The 21,272-nt window shown below is 40.2% G+C and overlaps 1 protein-coding gene across 1 annotated transcript in view; it reads right to left on the bottom strand.

Annotated features, from left to right (window-relative positions):
• pappaa (pregnancy-associated plasma protein A, pappalysin 1a) overlaps positions 1 to 12,882 on the bottom strand; it is a 97,407-nt gene extending 84,525 nt beyond the window's left edge. The window contains exons 1-2 of the mRNA XM_006788979.3: positions 12,337 to 12,882; positions 4,616 to 5,720 (exon numbers count right to left, since the gene is read on the bottom strand). Coding sequence (XP_006789042.1) covers positions 4,616 to 5,720; positions 12,337 to 12,727 — 1,496 coding nt within the window. The 5' untranslated portion in view covers positions 12,728 to 12,882. The remainder of the gene's footprint in view (positions 1 to 4,615; positions 5,721 to 12,336) is intronic.
• Positions 12,883 to 21,272: the final 8,390 nt, after the last annotated feature.

Genomic DNA, 21,272 nt, shown 5'->3' with positions numbered 1-21,272 from the left:
ATGGAACATCTGTATAAAATATTTAAATGTATGCCTCATAGCATATGTTCTTGTAGCCTAAAGACAGTATTTTAAAAGTCAGTAACACTGTTGTTTGGCAGCATTTTGGAAGAATTTTGACCAGTGAGATAATTTCTTTTTCCCCACAGGAGTAACCCTACTAAGGTTACCACCAATGCACATTTTATATGCAGCTACACAGAGTGCCTCATAAAATCAAGTTTTGCTGGACAAATCTGCTTCTACCTGAAGTCGCAAGTCAAATAAGGGCTGCTTAGTGAAGATTCAGTGCTCCCCTAAAACAGACGTTTTCAATAAAAGGTTTAGTGTACTACATGCTTTCGTCAAGCCTATGCAAGAGCAACAGAGGGCATTCGCAGGGGCCAGGTCTAAGGAGATAGACAGAGAGAGAGAAAACAGATCATATAAGGTCCCTCTTTCTAATAATTTCAGGAATTTCATTATTTCCTCAGAAAATATTTGTCCAGAGTTTTTGGACATGCATGTTGGGAGAAAGGGGTCATGCGGTTTTTGATGCTGAAATGAATGAGTCAGCAATGAATAAGGGGAGAAATTCTCTATTTAGTTTACTAATCACAATTAAATATTTTTAACAGCCTTGGCCCATAAAACACTTTAGCGTGAAAGAGAGAGTCAAAGCAAGACTCAGTTTTACTGTAATCAGCAGACAAAAGCTGAACATACAAAAAGCTTTTGTATGTCTGCATGTGTGCATGTTTCTGATTTCACACAGTGTTGACTATGTTGTCGTGGATGTTTTACATTTTTGTTTGCTGCCATTACAGGAAATCAGTCCCCAATGACACTATCATAGGGATGTAACCAGAACTGCTCTGAGAATTGAACTATCTATTCACGTCTTACTCAAACCTCCCTGCAAATTACCCTTTACCTCACTTTACACCAACCGCCCAATGTTCTCTCTCATAGACCCCTCAACTATTTCCCCATCCAATAACCCATGTTTCCCACTCTTGCCTCTTATCATGTTTTTTCAGCTTAGATGAGCCACTTGGGAGAGACAGGATTTTCCATGCATTTAACCACACTACTTTTGTCCTGGGAAAACAAGTTTCAAAGACTTACAAAGAGAGAGAAGGAGAGAAAAAAAACGAGGGAGGGAAAGTGCAAAAGGTAAGGCGAGTGAAGAAAATTGATCCTAACTATAATGAAGCGTCACTGCAGGGCATCTCTGCTGGGGAAATTCAGGGGTCCATGAGGCAGCTCAAACTGTCGTGTTAATGCTTTTATATCTGATACATATTAAATGGGGGATTATGACTTCATCCATTTACATCCATATATAATTCATATAAAGCCATAAATTCGCCTCGTATACATGTGTCTAGGGCAGCTAAGTGTGAAAGCTGGGGCACGCTGGCATGGCAATGACAGTCTCATAGCCAAGAACACTTTTGAAATTAGAGGGGGGCCCTCAGCTCCCCTGTCATCAAGTCGGTCAACACCACAGCCCCATCATTCATCTCTGTCTTTATTACTATACTTAGGCTCTCTTCTTTAACCTTCCAGCTTAGTCCTCGGAATATTTCTCCCTTTAAGGAAGACACATGCATAAGAAATGTTGCTGAGTTTTGTTTTTTTTAAATCATTGTTTAGAGACATATGAAACAGATGATTGGATAGCCCTGGGTCTTTCTACCTCTCCAAGTTCTTATCTGAGGTAAAAGCCCTTAATGGAGTGCTGAGTGTAACTCTCTCACTTTCTGGCAGAAATGTGTGAAACGCTTCATCAGAGCCTTACTTGACTTCGGAACCACAGTCACCTTGCCAATGCAATATCAGCTGAATTCCCCCATGTGTCATATTTTCAAAGGACCACCAACAGAATCTGGCTATATATTATCCCGTCAAAGCCAGATGCGACCCTGCATTCCTACGATAGCCCACGTAAAGCCACCCACCTCCCACAATCCCTTCAGTCCTCTAGTTATGCAGAAAATCTACTTTTTCACTTCTCCCAGCCCCCACAAGAGTGCAGGTGAAACTTTGTCAACAGGTGGGCTATGGCTTTAAAGGGGAAGTGAAAAGTCCTGGTATTTACACCCAAGCACTCCATTATGTTTTATGGGACAGGGGCTTAAGGTTTAGACGACCAACTGTAAAACTCTATGTCAAGAGCCCTGCACCAAGCTGGAATACAGCGTGGAGAAGGAGTGAAAGACATGAGACGCTCCATCCATTAACCTGCCACAGGCAGAGGTATTGACTTAGGAGGGATGGCAAGAGGCTGAGGGAAAACAGATGACCTGTTCGCCCCTGACAATGCCAAGCCAGAACTTCATTTTCTAAAAGGCTAAAATGGTTGATTGTGAGGTGTTTCTAAAAGATTTCTTTCATCAGTTGCTCTCAAAAATGTCATGTATTAAGTTCCTGTGTACCCTGTGATTTTGTACCTGTAATTATATCAATCTCTATTTGGGAATAAAACAAGCTCGTATGTCTACATATGTCAGCTTGTCCAACAATAGATACTCATTCTACCATTCAGAAAGTGGATTCTCATTGCATGCATTACAGACACACTGTCAGATATATCAGGCTCCAGACATGAGAATGTTTAGCCTTAAAATAAATGCTGTCAGATAACATCAAATACCACCAAAACCAGAAGAAGTGTCAAAACCGAGGTCTGTGAAAACAATGCAAAACATTCTCTTCAGCCAAATGTGGAGCGGGGAGGGGGAAATATTATTAGTGGTATTTTCAGAAGAGAAACTGATGCAGCACCACTGAGCCTCGTGTGTCCTGTGTTAGCCAGATTTTAAAAAAAAAAAACACTACATGTAAGTGGTAACAGGCCCAAATGCTGCAAAAATAAATGCAGGACCTCACAACCATTGTTCCCCTGCATACGCAGTACATTGTTCATCCAGAATTCCATAATTAGGGAGGAATGTCAAATTGTTTGTACTCTCTGCAAGTCTCTCCAGACATACCATAATCAAAACAAAATAAGCAACCACTTGGGGAGATTATATCTATGTTTTAGGCAAAAATCTTTCTTTCTGTGCATTTTATTTTCACTTTTGCTGCTATCCTTCCTTTCACAAGCCCATCTTTCAAATGCCCACAGGGAGACTTTCACATTGCAACAGCACGCATTTTGCCAATACTTGATGTCTAAATGAAGTAGTTAGAAACCCATTAATCAAGTGGTGGCTAATGATGACTAAGTTGGAAGGGATGTGGTGGGAACTGAGATATGGAAGCAATGGCAAACCCACCTGCATTACCCTCTGATGTTGTTAATTAGATGTCATTATTTAGCTATTTAGCAGTCATTTTAAACAACGGGACAGTGCCAGATAGACAGCGCTTCCAGCTTAGCTGTGATTGAAAACAGCCTCGTCTCCTTGATTCATACTAACAGAAAGACCCAAACAATCCCACACACTAGGTCTACCAGCTTATGTCCCTTTCACTTGTCCTCACATGACAGTGGCAAGAAATACTGACAAAGCCTTGCCGTTTCTCTCTCTTTTTTTCTCTCTCTAGCATACCATAAAGACCCCCTGCACTGTCCGCAAAAATGTCTCACTCTACTGTGTTGAGTTTCAGTGTACCAAGAAACAAACAATCCTGCTATTGGAGGTCTGGCGCAAACCTTAATACAGCAAAATTCCAGAGATGTATTCTCCTTGCCAGCTTTTACTCATCATCTACAAACCACAATGAAGTTACCACAAAAACAAAAAAAATTGAATGCATTTATGAGCAACCCCTGTCTTCTCCTGAAGTTATGAAATCGCATAATATTCTTCTTCCTATACAGCGCTGCAAAATGCCTCGGGAATTTTGTAACAGAGGCTATTACGTGCAAGTGAAATTACGTTCTTCACATTTCTTTTACGGATAATTCTTTACGAGAAGATGTTTAGGCACTCATACCTGTCTCATTGGGACTCACAAGAGTGGTATTTCATTGAAGTGAATTCCTTTGCTATACAGAAAGAAAATATACTGGACCTTCCTTTTGACTTCTAATTGCCCTCAGGCTGTGTTTAGAATGTCACTCTTTCCAAACTCTCCTTCTATAATCAAGCCAGTTCAATGAAGACCACTGGGTATAGGAGACACAGAGTAGAAAAAGGTGGGGAGAGTTGGTGAAAACTGGATACAAGAATGAGTGGTCTGGCCTGTGCGTTTGCTACCAGGAAAGTCATCCGGTTGCGTTTGTTTTACCCTGCTTAAGTGTGGAACACTGATTGAACCAGTCCAAGGCTAGATTGGACTTGCTGCCCCCTGAGGATTTCCTGGGCCACACAGGCTGGGAGTTGAGTTACACTCAGCCTTAGCCCAAATGGTCAGGAAACAGTAGGAGTAGACATAAAGAAAAGCTTTCTACAGGGACACATGTATGGAAAGATTGGCTGTTTGATTTACTCTTGGCATTCGAGGCAATAGTGCAGAGTTGGTTTACCGAAATTACTCAATCATGTCAGAGTAAAAAAAGAAAAAAAAAGAACTATAAAATCAGTAAATGCTTTTTGGAGGATTACAGTAAAATATGTTTATCAAAAAAAATACCAAAGAAAACACTGTATCATACGAAATGTCAAGAAAGTATTCTTACTTGTGTGGAGAGGAACGGTTGAAGCATGTCTTGGTCACGTCTGTCACATTGGGGTTGCAGCAGTCGCCAAGATCATAGAAGAAGTTTTCCCAGTTACACTCAGGGTCACATATACCATTACCCTGCTTGTGTTCAGGGCAGCGGTTTCGATATCTAGACATGCAGTCGCCTGCATCAAATCCTGTTAGCGGATGGTTGCATTCTAGGTCACACTGATCATCGCCAATTTTGCTGATGTCACAGTTAGCTAAGATCAGGCGGTTGCGTAGAGAAGAGTTGGTCACGTTGTGAATGCTAAGCTCCCAGGTTATGTTATAGGGGCTGAAGGCGTCATTAAGCTGCTGATGCTGCAGAATGATCTGGTGGTCTGACACGGTTGGCCTTGTTCTTGCATCATCCCAAATATTTACAACACGATATCGAACTTTCTTTGGTCGGCGGAAGGTCCAAAGTTGGTTGTAGTTTCGAATGACCTCAACGTTGTCACAGACAGTTTGACCACAAGTTGGAGGTTCCAAGCTTGTGTCCAGGAATCCCTCAGCATTTCCATTTCCACCACCATTCACAAACCCTGACCTCGCACCTCCTCTGTGCTCAGGCTGAGGAAAACTACCATCTTTTACAGTCAGCCACTTACGACCTGGGTGCTCAAATGTTTCACGAATTATCAGCTTAGGTAGATCTTGGGGGTCCTCTTGGCCTTGCATATCCCTGATGATATACCTCTGCCCTCGAGCCTCCCTCCATAGACTCACCCTTTCCACTGCCCCCCTGTAATTATGATTGAGTGCATTGCCCCCAATCATCAGCACTTTGCACTTTTGGGTCAAATGGCTGAAGACATCGCCGGATTGCTCTCGACTAACGGCGACCTGGGCTCCATTGACGAAGAGCTTCATGTACACGCCATCATAGGTGATTGCAATATGTGCCCATTGGTTTGGTATATAACGAGCGTTGGAGCGCATTGAGGTCACTTTGTGGGCACGGTCAGTTTTAAGGGAGAAGAAGAAGCGGGGATCACGATCGCCGTATTCACTATCCGCCTGGATGCCAAGCAGCCAGCCCCGGTCACTGGAGGCATAAAAGCATTTGTCGTAAAGGCCTGAAAAAAGAATGAAAAATCAGTCAATATGTTAATACCTTTTTTTGCAGGAGTTAAACAAAAAGGAAGTGAACACATTAACTAAAAGTTCGTCATCTCCTGAGGAAGAGCTAGGAGCTATGCAGAAGTGGGCTTGTAGAATAACTATAACGCAGTACGTCAGTTTCATTATCAGTTTTTCCTGTGATAATATTTCAGCATTACTTTCAATATATTCACTATATTATCAGTACCTTTTGAATATTGTATGCAATATGTGTAAAAGTGTCATTTATTAAGGGGAAACAGGAAATGTAAGCAAGGTTAGTGAGCAAATATATTAATAGATTTTTTTTCCAATCTAAGACCTGAATATTGGGTTGAAGTGCTTGTTTAGCTAAGAGAGAACCAATGGAAATCTCTCACTATAGGCTTTTCATGAACACTGAGCACATTTAAAGTAGTTCATGTAAATGTCCCTTGCCAGTGGGTTAGCCAGAAAAGACTACTTTTCTGCTAAAGTCATGTTTTTGCAGAGGCACCAAAACACCTTTTTCCTGTTTTACTTGGACTGTGTATGCCAGCTTAAGCATTGTAATGTGTTTTCACTTCTTAGGGGATCTCTGAATGCTAACTGTTTGTTTGTTTAGCACTTGTTGAGGTACATGTGTGCAGGCACACAAGTCCACATCTGTGCATACTGCATGTGTTTATTAATGCGTTTCATGACTCTGAGCATATATCCATACAGTCCCAAGTGTGCAAATATTCCAAAACCACGGGGAAACGCCTTACAAGGTCCATTTCAGCCTGTGGAAATCTACCGTATGTGTTCACAGGTGGGGATAGACCTGCACTGCACTCTTGTAATTTCTACAATTGCTAACATCATGAGCTTTTATGTAATTATATCTACCCACAAAGAGACACTCGATCCGTGACCTGAAGACCCAGCTCATATAGATATGAAGTATTCTTTACAGTTGCCGTTACGATGAGTCCTTCAAATTCCTGTAAATGCCCTTCATATTTTTCTCTGCTGCCTTTATTATGGTGTGAAAGCTGATGATCACATCTTGGCCTCAGCTCACTTGTCAACTTGGGTGCCTTTGTTGCCCATCGATTAGGCTACCTGAGCCTCTAATAAGTGGCTGGCTAATGGTAATTGTACAGACCTGCTAACTTTGACCTGTGTCTAATTAGATGCACACTGCAGTGTGCGTTCATTAACTTGGTATTTTCACGGAATAATGTTCAAGGGGTCAGCGTCAAGGTCAGTCCTTCAGTGGATGACGTTTTCAGGCTTTCCACTACACTGGAAGGAAAAAGCTTCCCATCTGCCAGCTAGAGCACTCAAGGCAAAAAAAAAAGGTGTGCTAAAATGCTCATAGGGCTCCTAGTGTAAACAGCTGTCATAATTCTGCCATGGTCAATTTATCTAACATGGTATGCTTTTCCAGACCCAATATTGTGACTGCTGGGTCTCGGACAAAAACACTTAGGCACACATATGCACATACTTATAAAGACATGCATATATACATTCTCATGAACAAATACACACACCCATGGCCATATGCACAGACAAAATGAAATAGTGAAGTGCACATTTGCGTTCACATATAAACACACACAAAGAGACTGGGGTGTGCTTCAGTCAACCACTGTTTCTGTCAGCTTCAAATGCAGCCCTCCTTGCACTTGCCATTTGTCTTCTTTCGTGAAAACACACTCAGGAAAAAAGGAAAAGTACAAAAACACACATACCCTCACAAAGAAAAATGTCACAAGGTCTTGATAAAAAGCAGGGAGGAAGGGAACATAAAAGACTCTGTTTACTTTTGAACTGTTTTTGCTCTAAAAGGTCAAAGAAAGGCACTTTCATAGTCATACCTAAGTGACCACCGGCTATTTCCCTATGCAGACAATGGAAAATTCCAATGACATTTTAAAACAAACAAGGATATCATTCATAAAAATATCATTGCACTTTAAAACACTTACCTTTGGAGTTTTTGGCATAGCTTTCAAGTCTCACTCCAAATTAATTCAGCTAAATAATTTGCAGTCATTTTAATTTGGGGTATTAAACAAACCCTTTTCCAAACTGCCATTCAGCCACAATAAGGCGGTGCATAGCTAATAATGCTTAGGACTGATAAGAAGTTTAAACCTCTAGTTGAGGTAACGATTGCTAAGAATAAGTGTTAGACTCTGAGCTTAACCCTTCTTTAAGCATCAACCTCTTTGTGGGTAACTAGCTGTGATCATACACAGCAATGTGCAAAAGTCTTGTGCCACACCTTATTGTCTAATATGTTGCTAGGGAAATAGTTGCTGTGATTTATGGAAATATGTGCAAATATACATAGAGTACTACACTACATGAGTCAGAAACAGAGTTTGCGCAATTTTACCAAACTTGAAGGTAATCTTCAACCTCAATAACCAGCGCAGCCTCTCATAGACAAGCTTTCTTGTCACTTCAATGAGCAGATCTTCAAAGCTCTTCTTTGGATGTTGGCTGCCTCTGTTACTGTTTTCTGTCTCTGTCAGAACAATCCCACACTGCTTTAGTAATGTTGAGGTCCAAGCTCTGTGTAGGCCAATCCATGACTGATAAAGGAATGTGTTACTGCATTGGCAGTGTGTTTGTGATCATTGTCATGCTGAAAAAAAAAGGTTCTGATTATTTCCAGATGATGTTGCGTGGTGGATCAAAACCTGATAGGACTTCTCTGTGTTCATAACACCCTCACCTTTGACAATATCCAAACACCACTTGCGGAAATGCGAAAAAAAAAAAAAATCAAATTTGGATTCATCACTCCATTAAGATCTGTTGCCACTGATTTTCAGTCCAGTCCAGTTCTTCTGTAATTCGGCATACCTCAGCCTTATTTCCATGTTTTAGTTCCTTGAGAATGGCTTCTTATCAGCCAACCTTTCACTGAGAACATTTCTTCTAAGGCTTCAGTGAAACATGGATAACCTGAAGGGACAGAGGCATCTCTCAGGTGTGTCAGGTCTCTGTTCAGTTTCTTCCTATTTTTTAATGACATGACTTTTAGATTCTGTTCATTGCTGTAGACAGCGTTTTAGACCTGCATTTCTTCCTCCATTTGTCTAGCGTCCTCAATTTTTTTTTAAGGACACACTGTACACCATACCAAGATATGCCAAGTTTTCCGCTACTCTCTCTTTAGCAATCACTGTGTTTTATGTCAAGTTACTATTTACAAAGTGCCTAAAGATGTGGTTGGCAGTTCTTTGCTCAGCTGTCTGTTATCTGCTGGCACAATATTGGTTCATATCTCTAGTTAGGTGTCTTTTTATGTATGTATGATACATAGCTTATGGTTAATGAATAAAAAAACAAAAAGACATTCTTATTCAAATGATCAACTACAAGGACTGGACTGAAAATTAGTGCAAAAGCAGCCAATGTCCAAAGAAAAACTGTGAAAGAGCTTCAGAAAGCCTGGAGAACTATTGCTCAAGATGGCTTAAAAGATTCGCAGGAAGGTCTGGCACCTTGGAAGCAAAATATAGGAAAATAAGAGGAAGCTCAGAGGTTTTAAATTAATAAACCAATAAGATACTTTTTCTAAGTAGCCATGAAAAAAAACCTTAAACAAACTTAGTTTATGAGCATGATATCTATTGTGTATCGTCCTGCAATGAGGAGATACATCTGTTATCAACTTAATTATCTGCCAGCGACTGCACATAATTGTCTCCAGCAGGTTATGAAGACAGCCTGCACTCCTCTTGTGATTTATTTTCCTCTTTCGGGAAATCCTGACATGACCTGGATACAAAGGCTAATCGGGCACAACAAATTTGGATAACATTCGGACGCAGAACTTGATGTTCTGATTGTGTGCTTAGAAAGGTATGTGTGTTTGTGAGTGGTGCTCGGTAACAGTTCAAATACTAAACCTGGGATTAATTCTGACCACATGTAACTGTCAAATGTGACCCAGAGGGGTCTTGTGATTGGTTTTAAGGGGTTGAAAACTATTCAAATGTGTATTTACAAATGTTTTATTTGATCACATAGATACTATGAAACTATAGCTTGAATAGTTCCTTTATCATAAAAAAAGTTAATAAAAAAAAGCCAGTCTACAAATATGGTCTGCAAAAACTGATAAATCTCTTTAAATGCTGATATTTTAATATTTTGCCAAACCAGAAACTCTATAAATATAATAAAAGTAACTTAAAGCTAAGTCAGTCATACTGAGTGCAATAAGGGAAGATAGTTTTCTTTTATCTATTTTTCCTTACTGAAGGCATTTTGGACATAATCCCATTCAGAATAATTTTATGAGGCCAGAGGAAAGAAACTCTTACCCCAACTGGTCAAAGAGTCTCAACTAACATAATATATTTCTCAGTTGAGACTGCGTTCACTCTAACTAGTCAGTTGCACAGAAAAGAGCATCCTGTAAGAAACGTATAAAAATGGGGGAGGGGGGGGGGGGGGGTGCAATTGTGGCAGTCAAAAACAAGACAATAAAAAAACAGTTCCTCCAACAACACTGTGCTTAGATCAAAACATGGGGATGGAGCATTTTAGGGGCACAAGGATTTTGAGGTCTCAATTGGTTTTAAAAGATTAGGCTCAGTTGAAATTGTTAGACTGTCATATTTGTTGTCTTTAGGTCCAATCTCTGGCTCACTGATGGAAGGAAATCTTAAAACTGAATACACAAGATTATACAGGAATAGTAATCTCTAGAAGGCAGTGGTAGGTGGGGGGCTGGGCACAACAACAACAACACCTGTAAAAAATGATGAGATCCCATACCACATCTGCAAGAACTATAACGTTCAGTTTTTGTCAGAATTGTGTAAGAGATGTGTTTATTTAACTCTGTGGTCAATACGGAGGCCGCCCTTTGTGCTGTTGCTTTACTGGATTGCATTATATTGCACAGATGTTCCTGTTATCATGTCCATCCTCTATAAAACATCAGGAGTCACTCAGGTCACAACAGACCCTCTTACCCCCCTCTCCTCTAGATTAAGACTCTTACAAGGAACTGGCTTTCCAGAGCATGTTCCTGCCAACTGGCTAGGGTTAGCTACTGTATGTGAATACAGGCAGGCAGAAGTGAATTTTTTATTATTATTTTATTGTGTGTGTGTGTGTGTGTGTGTGTGTGTGTGTGTGTGTGTGTGTGTGTGTGTGTGTGTGTGTGTGTGTGTGTGTGTGTGTGTGTGTGTGTGTGGTACCAGGGTTTTTGTTTTCTGGGCGTTTCTTTTGGAGGGCGAGGTGTTTGTTTGATACTTTTTGTTTGTTTTGGGTAGATAGATTAGGACACATACGGCAACAACGGAGCAAGAAAGCAAGTAAATGTATTGGTAAAGTTGAGTAAAGTATCCTAGACGTGTGGACTTGGATTAAGCTGAGGAGGACTGAGTTCAATTCAGTTCAGTTCAGTTCAGTTCAAAGAAAGCCATCTGCACAAGTACTGTGGCAGACAACGAGTTGCTACGCTCCCTATCGGCAAAGAAAAGAAATAAAATAAAAAAAGATATCCGATCCTGTAATGCACAAAAGCTCCGTTGGTCACAACCAACAATGCCGTGTAAACGCCTTTTCATTGCTTCTTTACGCACGGCTCGAGAACAGGAGAAAAAAAAGCGCACAGATGACACAGTGCTTTCCTCTGACGGCTGGGTCTTACTGAAGTGACTGTGTACCCAGCTATGCTCTGCCACTGGATAGAGAGATGCCTCATCACGATCTGATTGTGCCTTAAATTAGAAACTCGCCGATGATGACGACGACGATTTCGCAGAAGTATCTGCGTTTTGGTGACAGTGCACAACACCATGAAAGCACACCACATAAACATAAGCAAACATAAGCATCACATTTTTGCTCAAGAAGGGGGGAAACCCTGGATCCCTCAGTCCTGTCTCGTAACTCCGGTAGCCAATCCAAAGGTGTCGATTTGGAGGGGCCGGGTGGGGAGGGGGACACAGAAACACACACGCGCGCGCGCACACAAGCTTGCGGCTTGAGCTGCGAGCTTTGAGCGCCTCCACATACATCGAGTCTCTCCCGTTTTGTGCCTGACGTGACGTGCTCCCTCCCAAACTTTTGGCCATTACATCATAGCTTTAAAATAGCCAAGTCGGTTGAGAGATTACATTTTACGCGCAGTGACATCAGTTGCCGGTCAAATGATGCAGTAGCCTATATCTGCTGCTACTAATCCCCACTTACATTTCATGACTTACAATTCTTATTACTCACGTACGCGAACATTACAAAGTGGTAAAACAGAGGGGGGGAAACACATTTGCGTTATAAAATTTTACTGCAGCGATCATACCTCTGTAAGGTGGCAATCTTAAATATGATTAAAATCTTCAGTGACCCTATAGTTGCACTACCTAAAATATCCGCTGTACTTTTTAGAGCATTACATCATTGTCTAGTCTGATAGATGAACTCATTTTCAACTCGCTGAAACTGCATGTTGCTTTGTTAAATGGACTGGGATAAAACGCTGAAGGTTTGCATGTTCATCTTCCATTCTTTCTTCAGTTTGAAGTTTAACTAATAAAAGGAGTTGTGCAAATGATAGGATGGAGGATGTACTATAAAGTAGCCTACCTGCGATCACTGTAGGCGATCGTTGACCTCCCTCCGGTTTGATCCACATCTCCACAGTGAAATTGCCTCTGGGTACCTCCACGCCAGGCTTCAACCGTAGCTGATCTCCTCTGCCGGTAAAATAGACAGCTTTCCCTCGGTCTGGTGAGTTTCCCTCCGCTTGAGAGGAGCGCCGGCGCTGCCGAAGCACCCGTCGCTCCAAGCCGGGCAAAGAGCGTTTGCCCCGGGGCAGACGTGTGGCACAAGCCCCTGGGATGGTGGCTTTCGCCTCCCTAATGCGCACCAACTCCCTCTTGGATCTCCCCTTTTTCCGGACTATCCCGCACTCTGATCCAAAACACAAGATGAGAATCACCAGGCAAGACACCCAGGGTGATGTCCAAAGTTTCATTTTTCGGGAGAAGAAATGGCAAAAAATTAAAAATAAAAAAATAAAATAAAATATGAGGAAAAAATAATAAAAGAAACAGTGGAATAACTACAAAAAATATGTCCACAATGTTCTTCTCTTTGGGATCCTCTCGAGTTTTTCCTTCTCCCTTTTTACAGCGGTAGAATGTCAAACCGTAGAAACTGTCTAAATAAACCCATAAAGCTATGCTGTTTTTCCCTCTTTATAATGCTAAGCCACGACCCCCTCTCTTAAGCAAAACTACTCTGGAGACATTCAGGGGACACAGGAATATTTCATTCATGTATGTGTTCCACGGTGCCTTTTCAATGGGTCCCATTTAGCCAAAGGGATGACTAATAAGTAATCAATCAAGAGGGGGGTCCGGCCGATGCCCCCGCATCCCCCTTTGGACGGTAGGAGTTACTTGCAGAAATCCACAGTTGTCCGCCAAGCTCTTGTCACACCTTTTTGTTGTTTCCTTCCCTACCCGTAAAAGAGAATAAGTAATGGCACATAGCCTATTAAATTCCAAAGGAAAGTGACAGCAAACCGACCTCTCATATTTATTACAGAAAACAAGAGGTGGGATGTCATAAAAAAAAAAAAAAAAAAGGAAATCCAAAACTTCCCTTTTCCTGTGTGCCTGTATAAAAAGTTGAAATGTAGTATAATATCTAGTTAGGCAGAAGAGAGACACGGGGACAGAGAGCTGCACAAGTAACCATCGCGGTCCTCATTGATTGCCTGAAGCAGATACACTTGGAGGAGTCGGAGCTCGTTGTCAGCTTTAGAGGACTTCCAAAGTCTTTTAAAGAACAGGTCATGTTTCAAATGTTCAGGGGCTGTGTGCGCGCGCGTGTGTGTTTGTGTGCTTTTTTCATAGTGGGAAGTCACACAGGTAGGCAACTCTCACTGAGGGTAATTCTCTCTATGGCACATAGTGAAAGGATGATGTTTTCGCTGTTTGGAAGGCGTATATGTATCCCTCTAGTGGTTACAGTTTAAACAATCCAGCACTTCTACGAGTCCACAACACAGGACCTCAACCAAGCACTCTGAAGTCATAAAAAACGAGTTCAGTCTGTGTCGTTCTCCCTCCACTTCCGAAGCTGAAATAGTCCTCAGTGTAAATATTATTTACATTGCAGGAGTTAAGTCATTTATTTTGTAACAAGCCAAATAATATCTGGAACTGGTAAAGAACAAAAAGTACCGCTACTCACTGTCCTCTGGGAAAGTCCTCAGTTTTAAGTGAAGGATAATGTACTTTATGAAAGGTAATTGTCCTGTACTGTCAATGTCATGTTTCCCATTAAGGCAATTTCCAAATGAAGTAAGCAGTAGATCAGAGAAGTAATGGGAGAACAATGGCAGCTTCAATCTCATATTTACTTAACTTAATTTGATATGTTGATTCTTTTTTTCTTTTATTTAAAAGCCTCAGCGTAATGCTTTTAAACAAGCAAAAAAAAAAGAGAGTCTAAAACAGCTTGTTTATGAAACCTAGCCGATTCTATTAAACTCCATCTATGTTTATCCTATTATATTTACCACACAAGGACTATTATTTTTTTCAAAGTAACGTGAAAAGGGAAAAGAAAATGTAAGAGATTTGCAAGTTTCAGGTTGACTCACTTAGTAGTGTTTACCGATCATCGCTTTTGATGGATGTGAATTTGAAAACCGCACACTCAAAACTTTCTAAGCCTTTAAGACCGAGGACAAAGGAGTCATGATTTTCAAGCTGCCGAGTGAAATGAAAACAGTCCTTTGGTCAGTGTTACTGTTACTCTGAGGATAGTTTGACACACAGAAAAGAGAAGGCCTTTACCTTTAGTGGCTTTCCATACAAACGGAGAGCTGGAATGTCAGCATTTCCCTCTGTTTTCCTCCAGTTGTTTGTTGTAAATGTGTGTTTAGACAGCCAAAATTTACAACCTGCCATAAAGAGAAGACAGTGTAAACACCAAATATTTGCTTTCTTTTTCATATGGCATTGTGACTTTGTGTCGCATATTTCCTTTTGTGTCTTGACCAGGTTCTTGCTGAAAAAGGTGTTTAAAAGTTGCTGTAAGTACTGTAGAGTTTTGCATGGATCTTTTTTTGTCATTTAATTTTATTTGTTTTTCCTTTTGTAGAAGACAGCAGGCAACTTTGTGACCAAACCCTGAATGTTAACACATATTCTTTACTTGCATGTGAGCCAACTTTTCCTTGTATGTGAGATTGTATGTCTGAAACACTTTCAGACATGAGAGCTTAGGGGAGTTGTTTTTGGAACGCAGTTTGTTCAACTTGTATCCATTTAGTGAGCAAAATGCAAGTTTATAGTTATGTTCAATCTACTTTTTTCATAAAATATGGGTAGTATCAGGTGCTAATACTGCAGGAAAATTGAAATGAAAACCTACTAAGATATATCCAATCACACGATGAAAGACTTCTCCAGTCCTGTAATTACATTCTTCACTTCTTCCCTCCCCAGATCAGACTGTCACTCTCTCTTTTTCTGTCTCTTCTGCTTCACTTTTGAAGGAAAACGACTGCTGAAGAAAAGATGGCATAATGTCTCCCAGTCAGCATCCTTTCAGGTTGGTACACTATGTTCAGACTGCAAGGATTTGGAGATGGTGGGGGTGAGGAGGAGGAGGAGGAGGGGGGGTGACCTTTATGTGTGAAACATGCTCACATAAAGGTCATTCACCATTGCTGTGTTATGCAAGGAGATTGAATTGAACTGTTTTAGTATAGTCTTGCACCAACCGTCCGAACCCTCAGGGAATGAACAAATCGTCGTGCTCAAAGTTCAAACCGTGTGCCTTCTTGCCCCATTTGTCAGTAATGGAGCATCATAATAGCTTTTCTTTTCAAAAACAGGCCGATTCCAAGTTATTCCAGGGTTTGATGGTGCAGGAAGGAAGCACAGTGCCCTGTGTTAGATAATGTCACAGTACCCTCCACCAAAATCTGAGTTAGATTATAAAGCAGCGTAACGTCAAGTTCAGAAAGTCATCAAGGTTCATGTGAGTGGACAAACACAAACCTTTGACTGTGTCATGGCTAACAGACAAAAGAAAAGAAATAAAAGTGTGTTTCATATACATATAAAGTGGTCAAAATGGATAACTGATATATTTTAAGCTTAACAAAGTTGAAAAGTTGTAACTGTAACAGTCTATTTTTTATCATTTGTTTTCTTATTACAGCACATCGTATAATCATGGCGTATGAGGGCGAGGACAATCCCAGCATTACAATTTTTATAAAGACATAGGCCAAGAAAAGCTTTTGTAGTAAGGATAAGAGACATCAGGATTACTTGGCTTCAATATCTAAATAACCCTCCACCACTCACTTGTAACCATGAGAGATTACATCAGTGAGGTCTCGACACAAATGGACATTAAGTCAGTTTTCAATAGAAATATCTGCATGTGCGCGACAGCCATTTAAATGTTGTTTTCACTACAGTCACAAGAATACTGAAACTTTAGCCTTTGCTTCTCGTCCTCCACTGGTGATGCGACCATTGCTGTCCTCCCATCTCTTCCACATAAAGAAAAGTGGTTGCAGTTCTGGACAATAATCCCGTATTTCCTGCTACACATAGTACGTGACCACGGAGAAATGCGAGTCCAACAGGAGGGGAAAAAAACACATTGTCCTATAATCCATTAATGCATCCGGCTTAATCTGTTACTGTGGCTGTTCTAAAGCGCAAACCTAAATGCTTTTGCCTCATTTTTGTGGATGATCTGTAGAATGCAATGATATACACTTGAGTGTCAACAGTGTTAACACATAAAAGAATAATACAGATTAGGTTTGTAGTAAATATGAGGGGGTGGGGACAATTCTGAAAGGTTGAGAGATGTGAAAAGAAAAGCTCCGCTGACAACAGGATTTCATAATAGTGCCAGAACCTGGTAAGGTGGTTTCTTTTTCTAAATATAATGCTGCTACAGAATACCCATTAAAGCCTTTAAGAGTTTAATCCAGTGATACACACAAACACATAACAGGCCAGATATTCAGTCAGCGATTGCATGAAAACTGGCACGCACACATTTTCAGGTTAAAAAAGAAAGAAAGAAAAGAAACAGAAACAGTTCTGATTTGTTACTTTTAGAAAGAATATTGCAAAGACAACAGACAATGTAAATAATCACATAAATCACTTTTAATCTCTTTTAATGCTTATAACAGCTGTAAGTTATATGTACGCACAGACAGCAAGTTTAGCTGGACACCGGCAATATTATAAATGGACACAAAAATTAAAGACTGAGAGCATGTTGATGGTCAAAAAAAAAATCAGAATATGGGCATACTCATGTGAAATGTTATTCATAGTGAGGACAGGTCAGATTACTGCTTTGTATGATACATAAAATCAATACACTGGAATACTTTGTGGATGAAGAGTGAAATGTCAATAAGTGTGTGTTTAAATCACATCAGTTGAGGTCAGCAAATCAAACCGTCCCATGTCACATCACATGTCACTATACATCACAGTGTACAGTCAAAAAGAAAAAAAAGTAAGGCACATGATTGGGAGCTTGTTTTATATCTTTAATTTAATGATAGCTTCTGGGAGCACTTGCATCCCTCTCCTGTGACACATTACACCCTGCTAGCCTCCCATTCTGCTCGTATGTCCTGCCTTATCGAAGTGAAAGATAATTTATTAGTCATACCTTCGAGGTATAGAGCAACAGAAAGTGGCAGGAAGACAGGATGTGACCATAGACTGTATATAAAACAATTTAACGACGTCAGAGTGTGAAAAGCAAAGTCAGTGTAGAAAAGCCTTAAACCACCATTCTTTTAAATGGCCAGGAGAGGACAACTTGTCAGCTGCAAAAATGAGCCCAGTTACATCGAAGTTCATGAAAACATGAGTGTAACATGAGCTCTAGATACAATAATATAGTGTGTTCATTTAGTAAACTATGATCAAACTTAGAGTAGATGAAACGTAAAGCAAGGAAGGCTTAAGGGCAAAGCTACTTTGTAGCTAAGTAAATTTTTAATCTATTCATATATATAAAGAAATTTCTACATATAAATTGGATGAGTGTGTTGGCAAAGGACAGGAATTTTAGTATTTGAAAGAATATTTTTTTCTGTTTATAGTCAATGTTGAACTGACTATTTTTCCGCTAAGCAGTTTGGAGTTGAACCATCAGCTTTAACCACAGGAACACTCACAAACCTACAAACTGTTTTCATCCTGCAGCACGCAAACACATACTCAAAAGAAGTCCATACATACAGCTGTGTTTATTTTAAAAAGTAGCACCTCATTAAAACTAACCAAGCTAACAGGTAAGAAATTGAAATTTTTTTAAATTAATTTCTTCTGCTTTTTCGCACAAAAGATAAAAGAATAGTGATGTAGGTAAAATTTTGGTGGAGGTAACCACTGCATTGTGCTCTTTTTTTTTTCTTTTTTTTAAAGCTATAAGTTGGCTTATATAGAGTGCTAATTCATTAGCTAACACTTCCAAGATTGGTTAGCAGGCTGCATTCGTAAACTGTCCTAGTACAATTCAGAGACACACAGGTAATTAATTGTAAAATAAAATGGAATTTAACTCCCCAAAATTTAAATACAAACTTACTGGCTGATCTGTATTACACAGCAAATCATAATATTTTTTAGATAACTGATTTTAAATTGGTCCAAAAATGGCTACAACAGCACACTCACGGTGAGGAGGTCCAGTCTAGTAACTAAAATGTAACCAGTGAATTCTGTCAATCAACATGGCCACACCCCTAGCTCAGTTATTCAGGTACATGAAATATGGTATAAAGCGGGAAATAATCTATACAGGCAAAAAACATTTTGTACCAGGCTATAAATTTGCTTTATAATGCTCTAAAGTTGATCCTTTTAACATGGGCATCTATGGAGCCAGCCTCATATAGCACCTAGAGGAATTGCAGTTTATGCCGCTTCCACATTACTGGCTTACTTTTTCAACTCTGGTTGTTGCCCCTTGGTCTGAATAATATGGCTTAAACTTATTGAAGATTGAACTGTGGTTTTATAGATGGATATTTTGACCCTCTTGAGACGGAAGCAATTTTTTAAAAGTTGTATAATACCTGGAATAATTGTTTAACGGGATTTTTAAGGAAATGCAGAATTGTACTGAACACTTTTATAGCCTCCATACATAAATGTGCACTGGCAGTGTGTTCCTCATCTTCACATCCTGGATTTTAGCCACTGTTGTGAGCTGTGTGGTAAACAATAACCCATTATAGGTCCCCGATGGCAACCAAGGCTTGCCCTTGGTTTAACTCTACTGCTTGTGGGGGAAAAATTATATGTGCAGGGGTGCAGAGTACGGCACAGTCAGCACACCATCGCTTACCACTACTACTGCCCCTCCGTCTAGACTTTAGAGCACGTCCATATGGAGATGATTAAAAAGCTCATTAGCCTGCCTACTTGAAATACAGTTGCAGTGACGCTTGTCCATAAAAACACAAAGCAGACCGGTTTCTGCAGCGGTATTAACCAGGTTGAGGCATCAAGTCCCCAGGACTGACAACAATTTGGCACAAACCCCCTGTTCACCAAATGATGACTGAAACTGAATGCGTTCCAAGAAAGAAATAAGGAAAGAAATTATTTCTTGGAAGACTTCTAGAACTATTTGCTTGAGGTAGTCTGAGCCATCTGGGTGAGGAAGACTGGAAAAATGTCTGGTAAGGTGAATGGGATATGGCCCATTAGAAGAAAAATGGCTTGGTCTTATTAAAAACATTTAGGGCGACCGAAGACTTGCTTTAAAGGCAAGCAGAGATTTGTGGAGAGTGCAAAAACTAAATCCGTGCAACACCCATTCCCTGTTTCTCACTAGTGAATTTGAAGCATGAGATTTAAAAGATTCGCTGGACCAAAAGTCAGATGCTCCGTGCTTTGCAAGAAAAGGGAGGTGCGTATGCATTCATGGCCACTCGTGTTGTAGCGCACGTTGTAGAAATTTGTTTTTAACACTGTACCATCAAGGTGTTCCAACAGGCTTGGATCAGGCTGATCAGGAAACCTCATGTAACGACATCTTGCATTGTGAACATGTACATTTGTGTATCAGTTTATGTTGCTATGAAAATAAATTTGCTACAGTCAGTAATTTCAGTAACGTAAATGTTGCTTATTAATGAGTTCTTTAAAGTTTGACAGAGATTTTGTGTTAGCAACTGATTTCTATTCACAACCCACAAATTGTTATTTATTTTTTTAGCAAGCAGGCTGTAGGTGAAAGCTGGGGGTTGTGGAACTTTGATAAACCCAATGTCCCTTTCCGGCACCAACCAACCAACAGAGAAGTCATAAAAACACCTTTTTAACTCTTTAGAGACAGAGAAGAGGTAAAGGTCAGAACTTACATCAGGTGAACAGAAATAAATTAAATGCTATTCTGTATCTACATTGTTGTGTAGACTGGCACTTAATAGCTGCAAGAACAGTTGTAAAAATACTGAAAAGTTAGATATAATATTATACAGCTCTGAAAGTTTTCGCTTTAGTAATAAAACCAAGCCTCTAAACATCTTTGAGGGTTTGTGCTTCATTGGCGGTGCAATATTTGCACTAACATGAACAATAAATGGAATAACTTTGTTCACAATGTTCAGAAAGCACAGAGGTGCATGGAGAGGTCCCAGTAGAGTCATGGCTTTGTGCATGTAGCACACTGTGGTTTATCTGAATGACTGTCTTTGAATGGACTGTGGCTGAACGGAAATAGCTTCATTGAGAGCCTGGAAGCATGTTAAATACAAAGCTTGAACATGAACAAATATTTTGTGTGTCAGTGTAAATGGGCTAACACCAGTTAATTTCACATTTACATGGAAAACAATATACATCCTGCTCTTTGTTTGAATGGCAACTTTTCAAAGCGTTCTTGACTTGCATCAGGTGTTTTTGGTTGGTCGGTTTGTGCGGTGAAACCGAGTTAGGACATTTTAAAGGTGTGGACATTAACAAGGAGGCAAAAGAGCAGGAAACAAAATAAGCGGGACTTTGTAAAGAACATACTTTATGGTCTTATGTGTAATTTGTAATTAGTGTGCTTTGTTGCAAACATCACAGATGTAATGCAAGTACTGGTCCACTAAGAAAGGAAACTTAATGTGTTTAACGAAATGTGCTCAGTACAATGCAAAAAGTCTGTAAGCAGAAAAACACACGCTGCAGAATAAGTCAGCAGCGCATAATGCTACATCGAGATGAGCAAACAATAGGCACGTGCTGATTTGGAGTCAACAATGCAACACTGCACCTTAATGTGTCTGGGCCAAACAATGCAAAAGCCGATTATGCAAATTGGGGTTATCGAGGGCACTGCAATGTAACAATGGCACCAAGTTGATTGGGCTGTGTGCGTGCACACTACCCATTCCCCATGGGTTTATTTTTTTCCCCATAGATGCCCTTCCTAAAACCCCCTACCCTGTGGTCTCTTTTGTGAGGCCTCATTAGAGACCCCTGTCAATTGGAAGGACAAGGGTCATG

Source organism: Neolamprologus brichardi, chromosome 7 (genome assembly GCF_056152115.1).
Source record: "Neolamprologus brichardi isolate AB-2024 chromosome 7, ASM5615211v1, whole genome shotgun sequence".
NCBI classification, from domain to species: domain Eukaryota; kingdom Metazoa; phylum Chordata; class Actinopteri; order Cichliformes; family Cichlidae; genus Neolamprologus; species Neolamprologus brichardi.
The sequence above is the reverse complement of the archived record's forward strand: the minus strand, read 5'-3'. Positions and strand labels throughout refer to the sequence as shown.